Below are 12,570 nucleotides of genomic sequence, written 5' to 3' on the forward strand. Positions count from 1 at the left end.
GGCAGGACAGCCGTCCCTGGTTCTCAAGGACAATTTAGAAGTTATCTCAAGTTAGGCTGACAGGAAGAGGTCTCAGGATGGAGGCAGGTTTGAAGCTTAGTGGGGAGCTTACGTGTCAGCCGAGAAGAAACCGCCTTTGTGTCTGATAAGTAGGTGCTCAGAGGCTCGAGGCTGTGCCGGACGCCTGCCTGCGGGAGAGATGCGCTGTGTTCTCCGGGGACGTGGCCGTGCACCTGTACACGCAGCATCTGAGCCGACTGGGCTGAGTTTGGAGAAGCAGCCCAGGGCCCGGAGCCCAGGCAGAGGTCCACCCCGGCCCTCGGGACTGGAGCTCCTGCCCCGGGAAGCATGGTCTCACCTGACCTCCCCAATTCTGGGTGTGGTGACAATGCCGTGGGGACAGCCGTGGGGAAGCGTGGTCTCACCTGACCTCCGCGGTCCTGGTCGCAGTGACAGCACCGTGGGGACAGCCATGCGGATGTGTGGTCTCACCTGACGTCCCCAATTCTGGGTGCGGTGATGGCGCCATGGGAACAGCCGTGGGGAAGCGTGGGCTCTCCTGACCTCCGCAGTCCCGGATGCAGGGTCAAGCTTGGGGACTGCCCTGGGAGGGGACGACAGTGTAGGACAGTACAGGACAGTGCAGAGGGCTGTACTCTGATGCCCCTGCTGCACAGGCGTGGGCAGGGGGTCTGACTAGAGCAGCTGCCCAGAGCTGGTGTGGAGCTCACTGCAGCCTTTGGCCAGGCGTGGGCGAGGCAGTCAGAAGTCTGGGAGAGGGTCTAGAATCAGGGCTCATTCACCCAGGCTGCAGGAAGGGGATGCTGGGCCCCGGAGGCCCCTGCGTGAGGCCGGCCTGGGCTCGTCCAGGGACCAGTAACCGTTTTGCCTCCTCTTGGAACCCGTGCTTCAGTGCCTTCCGGGCAGGAGCTGGCTCACCCTGTCCCCACCACTCCCGGAATCGTAAAACCTGCGCGTTCGCGGGGGCTCCCCAGGCTCCGGAGGTGCCAGCAAAGCCGCAGGGGCCTGGTCTCCTGCCGCCTGCCCACCGCCGCCCGCAGCCCCTCAGCGCTCACATCCAGGGGGCCGGCCCGTACCCTGCACCACCTCTCCACCCCTTTCCTTCCGTGGAGGAAAGAACTCTCCAGAATGTGGGGAGTGATTCTGTGCGTCGGGTGTGGGTGCAGAGCGTGTCGTCCTGGTCTATGCTCGGACCGCGGCTCCGACGGCGTGTTCTGGCTTGTTCTGAAAGCGCAGCCGCCGTGGCTCTGCTCGCCCCTCCGGTGCCCCCGTCCATCTCTTTGGTGGTTTGTCTGAAAAGACCGTCTTTGGCCTGACGGATTCTTATCATTTCAGAAGATTTTGGCCCCAGGGAGAAAAAACGGTCATGATTTTTTGGATATTAAAAAGAATGGTGAGACAAAGAAACAAAAATCTCCCAAGTCTCAAATTCTTGGCTGCTTGGTTGGTAGTTCCGGGGACACCAGTGAGCCGTGGTCTTCAGGGCCAGATCGTGGCCCATTTCCGACGTGCCCGCCTCCTGCCGGCCCTTCTGGACTTGGTGCCCCGCCTGCCAAGTGGGCCGGGGGTGGAGGCCCCTGTGGGAGACGCGGGGGGCGCAGAGGTTAACAGTGCGATTGTTCCCCCGGGAAGTCAGTCTTCTAGCAGTTGAACTGGGCAGGTGGTTTTGAATCGCGGCTGGGACGGGTGTGTAAAAGTGAGATTTTCTGTGAGATTCCAGAAATCGAGTGGGTCCCCAGACCCATGACGTAAAGAATTGCGGGACTCTGCATCCCGGGAACTGGAGCGCTATCTGCGGTCTCGTCCCCAAGCACCACCCCCCGCCCCCCCCCCAGTCTCAGAACCTCACCTCCCAGCCAACCCCGAAGGCCGTGGTGCCTGTGCCAGAGAGCCGCCCCTCCAGGCTGCCCGCTCTGCCTCCCGTCCTGGGACAGGCGGCCGCTGCCACAGCTGCCTTCCGCCTGCAGGACCCCTCCCTGCGTCCCCTCTGTCCTCCTCACCCAGGAGAGGCCCCATGACCTCAATCTTACTGTGCCATTTGTCCCCCGACCGCCTGCCATGACCCCCCATGGCTAAGATGAAGACACAGGCTCTGCAGGCTCCAGCTGCACCTGCTCCCGTTTCCCGCCACCTCCTCCGAGCTGCCCTCCTGATTGCCCTGCCTCAGTCAGGGTTCCCCCCACCCCAGGGTGGTGCCTTTCCTGAGCATGGGATGCTGCGCTTGTCTCCTGATCAGGCAGAGTTCGTGTTCATTGAGTGTGTCCCCCTGCCCCGAGGTGCCTCCAAAGGCGCTGGAGGGTTTGCTGTGCTTTCCTTCTTCTCGAACCCCTGACAACCCCGCCTGCTCCCTCTGTACCTGTTCCTCCCCCCCTGATGCAGCCTGGAGGCCAGGCACACCCCAGTCCCCCCCCCTCACCGCAGCCTTCCGTCCATCTGCCCCTGTTACTCCCGGAGAAGTCTCACTCCTCCAGGTCAGGGAGTCTCCATCTGTACCCATAGCTCCCAGACATCCACACCCCTCAGAATCCATGCCCCCTAGATATCCATGCCCCCTCAGAATTCCACCCTCCTTCAGACATCCACACCCCTGAATCCATACCTCCTCAGAACCGTGGACACTGAGGGGGTGTGGACATCTGAGGGGGTGGATGTCTCAGGGGGCATGGACTCCGAGGGGGCGTGGACATAGGGGGCGTGGACATAGGAAGGGGCGGATGTCTCAGGGGCGTGGACTCCGAGGGGGCGTGGACATAGGAGGGGGCGTGGACATAGGAAGGGGCAGATGTCTCGGGGGCGTGGACATAGGAGGGGCCGTGGACATAGGAAGGGGCAGATGTCTCGGGGGGTGTGGACTCTGAGGAGGTATGGATTCGGGGCTGTGGACATCTGAAGGGGTGTGGAATTCTGAGGGGTGTGGACTCTGAGGGGGCGTGGACATCTGAGGGGCATGGGCTCTGAGGGGGCGTGGACATCTGAGGGGCATGGGCTCTGAGGGGGCATGGAGACCTGGGGTCTGTGGACGTCTGATGGAATGTGCACGTTTGAGGTGGGCAGAGTGGTGAGTGACAGGCTGCTGAGGCCCCTGGCAGGACAAGAGATGTGACCCCCCCTCCCCTGCTCCGCCCCCCGGCCCCCTGCAGGCCCCAGGCAGGTGGATGGCGACGTCAGGGTCTACTCTCCTGGATCCCGTGCTGCCCAGTGGAGAAGGGAAAACGGAGATCCGCAGGGGCTGGAGGGCAACTGGTCATCAGCGCCAGGCCCACCTTGCCCTCCCTGCCCTGGGGGCCTTATCCACGCTGTGAGCTGGGCTGGACTTAGATCTGAGTTGGGCGGTTTCCCCTGGACTCCTGGAGGCTCTGGCGAGGCCCTGGGCCAGCACCACGGGAGGTGGGGGAGCGGGAGCCAGCAGCGTGCTGACCCGCCACTGCCCACTGCTGGGCTGTGCTGATGGAGGCCCCACGTCCGGAGGGAGTCTGGTGGAAAATCCTGAAGTGTGGGTGCTGCTGGTGGAGGCTGAGGTCCCGAGGGGCTGGGAGGACAGCCAGCAGAAGGGGACTTGCTTCCTGGGACACATGGTGTGTCTGGACTGAGTTGAGTCTTGTGGAAGCAAGGGAGAGGCAGTGGGAGCCCAGCAAGCCCTCTGCCTGTGGGCACCCTGAGGCCTCTTCTGGCTTAGGGGTCCCTGAGTGACTTTCTCCTCAGTCCCAAGTGGGGTAGGAGGAGGGTGTCTGTAAGGCATTTGCACTGAGATGTGCCCATTGAAATGAGGAGTGCCAAGCTTTCCACCAGCCAGTGTGGCACAAGCACGGGAGGACGTGAAGGGGCTGCCCAGGGCTGCAGGCAGCAGGACACAGAGGGGACTGGCTGGAGCAGAAGACACACTGGCACCATAGAGCAGGACCCACCGCAGCCACAGGAGAGAAAAGGGGTCCAGACTGGTCCGGTGATGCAGGGCTGCTCGTAAAAGGGCCCCTCATTTTCAGTGTACAGATCTTTCACCTCCTTCGTTAATTTTTTTCCTTGGAATTTTATTCATTTTGCGACTGTAAATGGAATTTTTAAAAATTCTCTTTCTGAGAGTTTATTGTTGGTACATAGAAACAACTGTGATTCTTATGTATACTGCAACTTTACTGAATCCGTTTCTTAATTCTAACAATTTTTTTGTGGCATCTTTAGGGTTTTCTCTGTAAAATATCATGTCATTTTCAGAGACGGTTTTACTTCTTCCTTTCTGATCTGAATGTCTTTTTTTCTTTTTCTTGCCTGATTGCTATGGCCAGGACTTCCTACACTATGTTGAATAAGAGTGGGCATCCTTGTCTTGTTCCTGATTTTAGAGAAAAAGCTCTCAGGTTTTCAGCATTTAGTGCGGCATGACCTGTGGTTTTGTCATATATGCCTTTATTATGTTGTGAGGTATATTCCCTCTATACCCACTATGTTAAGAGTTTTTATCATGAAAGGAAGTTGAATTCTGTCAAATGCTTTTTTCTGTATTTCTGGAGATGATCATATGATTTTTATCCTTCATTTTGTTACCGCAGGGTATCACATTGATTAATTGGTGGAGGCTGAGACATCCTTGCATCCCTGGAATAAGTCCCACTTGATGGTGTGGATTCTTTTAATGTGCTGTTGAATTTGATTTGTTTATATTTTGTTGCGGACTTTGTGCCTCTGTGTTCATCAGGGATATTGGCCTGCGATTTTCTTTCTTTCTTTCTTTCTTTCTTTCTTTCTTTCTTTCTTTCTTTCTTTCTTTCTTTCTTTCTTTCTTTCTTTCTTTCTTCCTTCCTTCCTTCCTTCCTTCCTTCTTTCCTTCCTTCCTTCCTTTCTTTCTTTCTTTCTTTTTCTGTCTTTTTACCATTTCTTGGGCCGCTCCTGTGGCATATGGAAGTTCCCAAGCTAGGGGTCCAATCGGAGCTGTAGCCATCGGCCTAAGCCAGAGCCACAGCAACGCGGGATCTGAGCCGTGTCTGCAACCTACACCACAGCTCACGGCAACACTGGATCCTTCACCCACTGAACAAGGCCAGGGATCAAACCCGCCACCTCATGGTTCCTAGTCGGATTCGTGAACCCCTGAGCCACAGCGGGAACTGCCAGAGCCACTGCCTGGTTAGCATGTGAATCTGTTGAGTGCCTGGATGACTGTCCGCTGCTGAAGTCCCTTTGTACTGTTGCTCTGCCGTCCACTTCTTCCTTTGGGTTTGTTGCACATGTAGATTCTCCTATGTTGAGTGCGAATATGTTTACAAATGGTGTATTCTTAATTAATTGACTCCTTATCTTTATATAATGGCCTTCTTTATCTCTTATGACTGTCTTTGGTTCGAAGTCTGTTTTGTATGATGTAAGTTATCCACCCCTGTTTTCTTTCGGTTTCCACTTCCTCGGAATATCTTTTTCCATCCTTTCCCTTTCTTCTGTGTGTCAAATAGATCTCAGTCTCTCGTAGGCAGCATGCAGGTGGGTTTTGTTTTTTGTTTTTGTTTTTTTAAATCCATTCGGCCACTGTGTGTCTTCTGATTGCAGAGTTAGTTAGTTTCCACCCCGTACCGATGGATCGGTCTGGTCTCACTGCCGTTTTGTGGATTGTTTTCTGGTTGTTTTGTGCGACCTTTCTTATTTTGTGACTTGACCATTTTCTGTCACGGTGGTTTATTCCTTTCCATTTATCTCCATGTCTGCTTTTAGCCCTTCCTTTGTGGTTTGCTGCAGGGCTTACGTAAGACATATTCATAACCGTCTATTTTAAGAGGATGGCGAGTTAATTTTGTGTATAAAAGTTTTGCATGTTTACGCCGCCCCCTTTTATGTTTTTGATGACAGTACACTTTCTATAAAGATAACTCTGAGACTTGGTGCACTTAGCTGTGGGCAGATTCCCCCCCCTGGAGAATATGGTGATTTGGGAAAATATATTTATGGAGATTATATTTATTCAGATACCGTATGGAGACCATATTTGTTTAAAAGTTGTAATAAATTTGTGGTGAGAAGCACAGTCGTATTTTGACCTTAAAAAAAAAAAACAGCTCGTTCACATCCAAGTTTTTCCTTTGTTCATTTTTTCCTAGGAAGTGTTGATGGTTAACCGTTTTTTAATAGAATAATTCAGCATGGCCAGAGTCTTGAGGAGGTGAATTGGCATGTGCTGTGGGTGCTGGGGAAGGCGAGCTGTCACAGGACCTCCGCTTGGCTGCATAGGTCATCGAGGCTCCCTCGCCCGAGCGCTGGAAACAGCGGCTTGATTAGGTTTCTGCCGGGAAGTCGGGACTCTGCGTCGTGGTAGCGACTTTGCCCTCCGTCGTGTGTCCTCATCAGAAGTGTTGCTTCTCTGCGCTCAGGACAATTCCTGCAGGTCCGCAAAGATTTTACCTACTTGAGAGGATTATTTAAAAAAAGAAAACACCTTTATTTGTTATAACGATGGCTCTAGAGAACCAGAATAATTGGCGACTCCCATAAAAAAATCTCATTTTCTTGATTGATTTCAAGTATCATCTCATCACAAAGTTCGTGTCAAGGTTGAATCATTTTCATTGGTTAATCCATTGATCGTTGGGTCCCCAGCCTGTGGTGAATTTTTAAATCCACCCTAAAATGCCCTCAGCCAGGAGGGGAAGCAGGCACAGTCAGCTCCTGGACCAGGAGTCCTCGGCGTGAACCCCACGGCCAGGTCCTGTGTTCACCTGCTCTCCTCTGTCTCGTACGGAAGAGACAGCAGCACCTGGAGGAACTAGGACGTGGAGGAATCCCGGGCGCAGATGCTCTTCAAGTCTGATCGGGATTCAATCCAGGTAGAGCCGCGGCGGTCGGGTGGGCTCAGCCCGCAGTGTGGACGCCCCCTCTGCAGCGCGCCCTTCCCACCGTTGGTTTGCGTCTTCCTCTGGGGGTTTCCTAGCAGCTCGATCCCGAGCAATTATTTCTGCAGTCTCTGTTCCCACCTCTTTCAGCGAGGTTCAGTAGTGCTGCCTTCCTCCCAGGCCTGTCATGAGTAGTAAATGAGATCGTTTCCACGAAGTCTACATGGTGGAGGCCATGGGGGAAGCCTTCCAGAAGTTTCCGCTGGACGTAATACTGCTGGCCTCTGAGCCATTTTCACTCGTCTCTCTTTTGAGGGGGGCCTCAGTGCCCCCCGTCACCCGACACACTCAGTTGTTCTCCTTTTTTGTCCGTTCCTTCCTCCCAGCAGTGGGTGAGGCCAGCAGGCCCTCCCCGGGGCTGCGTGTGGGGGGGTGAGGCGCTCAGGGAGAGGGGCCGCGGCCGCCTCTCAAACAAGCTTCCTAGCAAGTGCCTTTAGACCTTCCCCGTTTCGTTCACACAGCAGCTCCCCAGCAGCAACCTCTCTTGCTGCCCGTCGGGAGGGGCGTCCCCGAGGGGCGCTGCCTTTCTCTTGACAGACAGTCCTTTCTGCCACCCACAGTGAGACCGGCAGCGAGGACCCCCAAGCCACCCCCAGCTCTGACCTTGAGCTGCTAAAAGTGCTCCCGTCTCTCCCATCCCGGGCAATACGGGGCGGCCAGGTAGTCGGGGTGACAGCTGTCACAGACGGGCAGGTGGAATTGCACGTGCCGTATCCGTCCATTGATTTTTTTTGAGATTAACTCCCACTGCCTTCTAAGGGAGTCCAGGCCATGAAGTGACAGCTGATGGCCACGTATTTTAAAAATGAAACAGAAATAACTGCTTGCTCGTTTCGAGTGCAATCAGCAGGTCGCGCCTGCCCGGCTCGGAGGATGGAACCACTGTGGTCAGAAGCCATTTGCCCTCCCTGCCCTGAGCTGTGACCACAAGACACGGTGGCAGGGGCGGGGTGGGCAGTGTTGGCGACGGGGTCGTCATGCGGCTCCTGTCATCGGGGCGTCTCCCCAAAAGATTCTGGGCTTCGAATGCCATCATTTTCTTCAAGGCTGTTTTAGATCCTCTTGTGGAAGGAGGTTCCCTTTCCATGTCGCGGGGGTGGCGGGAGGAGGGGACAGGAGACCGTCGTGCGGCCACCAGGCCGGATTCACCATGGAGACCAGGGATGCCTCCGGATGCCACTCTTTCTTTAAAACAAGCTAGGAAACGGGGTCCGTGGAGCCTGGCGGCAGCGCAGTTGGGAGGTTGGCTGTGTCGGGCACGGCCCGGGCTGTGCAGACAAGGAAAAGGGTTACGAGCTGATCGTGCAGTTCGTGGAGGGAGGCAGGCCTGAGCACGAGAAATGCTTAGAGACCTTTCAGAGGACACGGTGCACTGGGTGGGGTCCAGTCCATGTGCAGAGGGAGTTTCAGGGAAAGAAAGGGCCCTCCTGGGCCTTGGTGGTCAGAACTGGCGGGGCCTGCAAAGCCCTCGTGGGTACTCTTGGGGTACTCGAAGCTGTGTGTGTGTGCACCTGGAACTCTCCTGTGTCTCCGGGGGCGTGTGCACACCTGGGGACTCTCCTGTGTCTGCAGGGGCGTGTGTGCAGCTGGGGACCCTCCTGTGACTGCAGGGGCGTGTGCGCAGCTGGGGACCCTCCTGTGTCTGCAGGGGCGTGTGCACAGCTGGGGACCCTCCTGTGTCTGCAGGGGCCTGTGTACAGCTGGGGAGTCTGTAGCATCTTCTCAGGTGTCTCCTTCCCTCGCTCGTCTTCACTGTGGGCTCACCCAAAGCCGGCCTCGCAGTCCGAGTTGGTGCCCACCTCTGCCCTTCCTGTGGCTTCCCCGCTGCTGGCTCCGTCCGCCAGCACAGCTGAATCACCTCTCCACACTGCCAGCCCCACGCTGCCTGCACCCGCGCATGGCTCAGTCCTGGCCTCCGGGAGCCCCTTAGCTTCCTTCTCGCGCCACCATCCGTTTTTAGGGTCACGGCAGTCCTGGGACACCCTGCCTGGGTGCCGTCTCCCATGTCGCTGCTCCAGATGCACCCTGATCTCATCTCCACATTTACTGCCCTCCGTTCACAAGGCGCGGCCAGAGCCCCTCAGCCCGCGCTGCCTGGACGGGGCCTTGGCGCCTGTGTCCTCCCAGTCGTCCCTCTGCGTGTGTCTGGGTCCTGGTCTCTCCCCGTGAGGACACCAGGGTCATCCCACTCTGATGACCTCAGAGACCTTGTTTCCACAGAAGGTCACTTTCTGAGGCTAAGGGTTCAGGATGTGAACGTGTGACACAGCCCAGACCCCAACAGCACGGTCTCTTAATGCTCGTTGGTGACTTTGCTGCCTGTGTCCCCACTTGGGCGTAAACCCAAGGAGCAGGGCTCAGTCTCTGTGGCCGATGGTCCTGAGGCAGTGCCCGGCAGCCCGTGGCTTTCTGGCACATTTGCTGAGCGAATGAGGACTGGAGGAACGAGTGACGGCTGCAACGAAAGCCTTGGCTGTCGGCAGTGTCCCTGTCACAGCCCAGTCGAGGACGCCCCTTGGTGGCTCTGACAGGGTGTCACAGGCAGCATGTCAGTGCGAGGCTGGGGCTGGGTTCAGAGATGCAGCGGAGCCTGAGTCCCAGGCGGCTGCTGGCGGTTCCTCTCTGCAGGGCGCTGGCGCTGTCCCGCAGTGTGGAGACACGTTCAGGGAGCCACTGCTGGGGCCTTCCCTCCTGTATCGCTGTGCACCCTCAAAAGTGCGCCCTGCAGCATCCTCCCTGGCTCAGAACTCATGTTAGAACTGAATCCATTACAACATGCATTTATTTCCCTTGTGCATGTGCCCCCCTGAGCCTGGAGTCTCAGCCTTTGCGTCGCTCTGTCCCCTCTCGCCTCCCTCAGGCCCCTCCCCAGTGTTTTCACTGGGCCGAGATGAGCCAGATGCTGCCTCGTGGGCCCATTACGCTGCCTACCAGCCCCACCCACGCTGTGTTGCTGGTCTTCTTGCTGGAAAATGGGGTGACCCATCACAGCTGGGGGAGCCCTGCTCCTGTGCCCACCAGCCTGGCCCTGTGACGGGAACACAGCCAGGGCGGCTCTCCCAGCAGGGCCGGTTGCGAGCGCGGGGGGGTGGGGGGTAGTGCTGGGTGTGATGCGCCCTCGGTAACACTCTGCTCTTCCTGCAGCTCCCTGCGCCTGGAGAAGGGGATGGAGGTGCTGGCAGATGTGGCGCATCTCCTGGAGGTGCCAGCCAGCGTCTTCGTGGACATCGAGTGAGTGTGGGCGGCCCCTGGCATCACCTGGCCCCCTTGGGGTTGGTTCATAAGCCGTTTGTGGGAGAAGGAGCCCTGTGTCTCTGGCTCTGGTGGACTGTGTCCGCGGGGCACCGGGGAGGGAAGAAACTTCTAGAGGGGTTTCAGTAAGTTCTGCCAGTGCAGCTGAAACCCGAGTGTGGCCAGAAGGACCATGTCTCCCAGAGGGCCAGGCCCGCGCTTCCTAGACGGTCTGGGGTGGCCTCTCCTGCAGGGCGCCTGCCGTGCCCAGTGCGTGCAGTCTGCAGGCCCGCCGTGGGCTCCGCCAAAGCTCACTCACGAGGGGAGGCTGGGGTCCCCGAGTGCCGCCAGCCCCCTCTTGTCCTCAGGGCACTGGGGTTTAGGAAGAGACGGTGACATTGGGGACGGAGGGCCTGGCCCTTGTTGCCTGAGGACACCCTGAGAATGGGTCCTGCGTGAGCGCAGGCGGCAGCCTGCCGGCCGTGGGTGAGGGGGTTGCCTAGGCAGTGGGGGGCCGGTGCCCACGGGGAGATCGGCTCCCTGGACCCGCCACTCAGCTCGAGCGTGCACACAGCAGGCACTCACTAGTTGCACATGCGCTCATCCCAGCAGTCACGCAGCAGAGGTCACAGAGCTCTGCCTGTGACCTGCTCGCGGGAAAGGCCGTCAACACAGAGAACCCCCGACCCAAGGTCAGAAGCTTCTAGAAGAGAGCTGAAGGACAGGCAGCTGGCCCCAAGGTGCCTGCCCAGGGCCCTGCCTGGAGTACAGGACATACACGAAGCTTTTGACTGACTGAAGATGCCCGTGGACAAGCAGAGAGCTGGTGGGCCTGATGGAGCCACTGGGAGCTCTCACCTCCCCAGGTTTGCACACCTGTGGGCTGTGCAGGAGAGGAGTGCTGAGCCCCGAGCACAGGGGAGCCGCCTCCGGGCCTGGATGGAGGAGCTTCTGTGGAGAGTCACGGTCAGACCTGTGTTGAGAAGGAGCACAGGTCCTCTGCCCTCCTGCGCTGTCCTCCGGGCTGTCCTGTGTGCATCTCCTCAGCCAGACTGGAAGCTGCCCTGGGCGGCCCCCTCTCCCCTGAGTCCCCGCTTAACCCGTGTTAAGAAGGGAGGCGCCAGGAGTTCCCGTCGTGGCGCAGTGGTTGACAAATCGGACTGGGAACCATGAGGTTGCGGATTCGATCCCTGGGCTCGCTCAGTGGGTTAAAGATCCGGCGTTGCCGTGAGCTGTGGTGTAGGCTGGTGGCTACAGCTCCGATTGGACCCCTAGCCTGGGAACCTCCATATGCCACGGGAGCGGCCCCAGAAAAAGGCAAAGACAAAAAAAAAAAAGAAGGGAGGCGCCGGCCTGGGAGGCAGAAGAGGGTGGGTGCCGAGGGCAGGTGGCTCCCTAGGTGCTGGGACCAGCCTCAGGATCCATCAGCACCGTCATGACAGGCCCTGGGCGTCTGGCCCGAGGGTCGGTCGGAGCGGCTGGCAGGGGGCCGTGGTGTTGGAGGACAAAGAGGCAGCAGGGAGACGCTCCTGTCCTCTGACACTGGGTGTGGCGTCCTGTCCTCAGGAGAGGGGACCCCTGCTGGGCCCGGCGTTCCGGAAGCCTGGCCTGAGGGAGGGGAGAGGGTCTGGCTGTGTCCTCACGGGCCCCGTCCAAATGGACGTGGGAGGACCGGGGTTCGCATGGATGGAGAGGTGAGACCCCAAAGCCTTGAGTCCAAACGTTAAGCCACGAGGAAGCGTCTCTGGTCCTGGGGCCTGTGTGTGGCTGGGGAGGTGCTGTGGTTCCGTGGGCATCACTGGCGCTGGTTGTGTGGCCATAGATCGGGGGCAGTGCTGAGCCAGGTGCGGGGCGGGGACTCAGGCGAGAGGGGGCCGCCCAGGGCAGTTTCCAGCCTGGCCGAGGAGACGCACACAAGACAGCCCAGAGGACAGCGCAGGAGGGAGGCGTCCTTGGTGTGGGAGGCCCGCCAGGCAGCCCTGTCACACCTTCCTGTCCAGGTGCTATCATGGGGCCGGGACTGGCCATGGGCATCCAGGGCGCTGGACCTGGGCCTGACCCCACATCTGTGTGCCCGGCTGTGGAGCCAGCAGTCCTGAAGTCAGGACTGGCCGTCTGTGAGCCCCCCACCCTCTGTGGAGCTTCCCAAGTTCCTTTTCCCGCTTCTGTTATTCTGTTTAAGGTTTATCATCTTTCATGAGAGTAGGAAGGAGCCAGCAGCTGGAGGAGGGGCTGAGGCTTGGCTCTGGTTTTTGTTTTTGTTTTTGTTTTTGTTTTTCCAGGGCCGCACCCATAGCATATGGAGGTGCCCAGGCTAAGGGTCTAATCAGAACTAGAGCCGCCAACTTGCGCCACAGCCACAGCAGCACTGCATCCAAGCAGCATCTGCAACCTACACCACAGCTCACCGCAACGCTGGATCCTTAACCCACCGAGCAAGGCCGGG

The 12,570-nt window shown here is 58.0% G+C and overlaps 1 protein-coding gene across 3 annotated transcripts in view; it reads left to right on the plus strand.

Annotated features, from left to right (window-relative positions):
- The window catches only part of PTPRN2 (protein tyrosine phosphatase, receptor type N2), a 668,485-nt gene that overhangs the window by 259,811 nt on the left and 396,104 nt on the right, over positions 1-12,570 (plus strand). For all 3 annotated transcript variants that reach the window (XM_021079161.1, XM_021079162.1, XM_021079163.1), the window contains one exon: positions 10,038-10,124. In XM_021079161.1, the coding sequence (XP_020934820.1) occupies positions 10,038-10,124 (87 nt within the window). The remainder of the gene's footprint in view (positions 1-10,037; positions 10,125-12,570) is intronic.

The sequence above is a fragment of the Sus scrofa genome, chromosome 18 (genome assembly GCF_000003025.6).
Source record: "Sus scrofa isolate TJ Tabasco breed Duroc chromosome 18, Sscrofa11.1, whole genome shotgun sequence".
In the NCBI taxonomy this organism is placed as follows: domain Eukaryota; kingdom Metazoa; phylum Chordata; class Mammalia; order Artiodactyla; family Suidae; genus Sus; species Sus scrofa.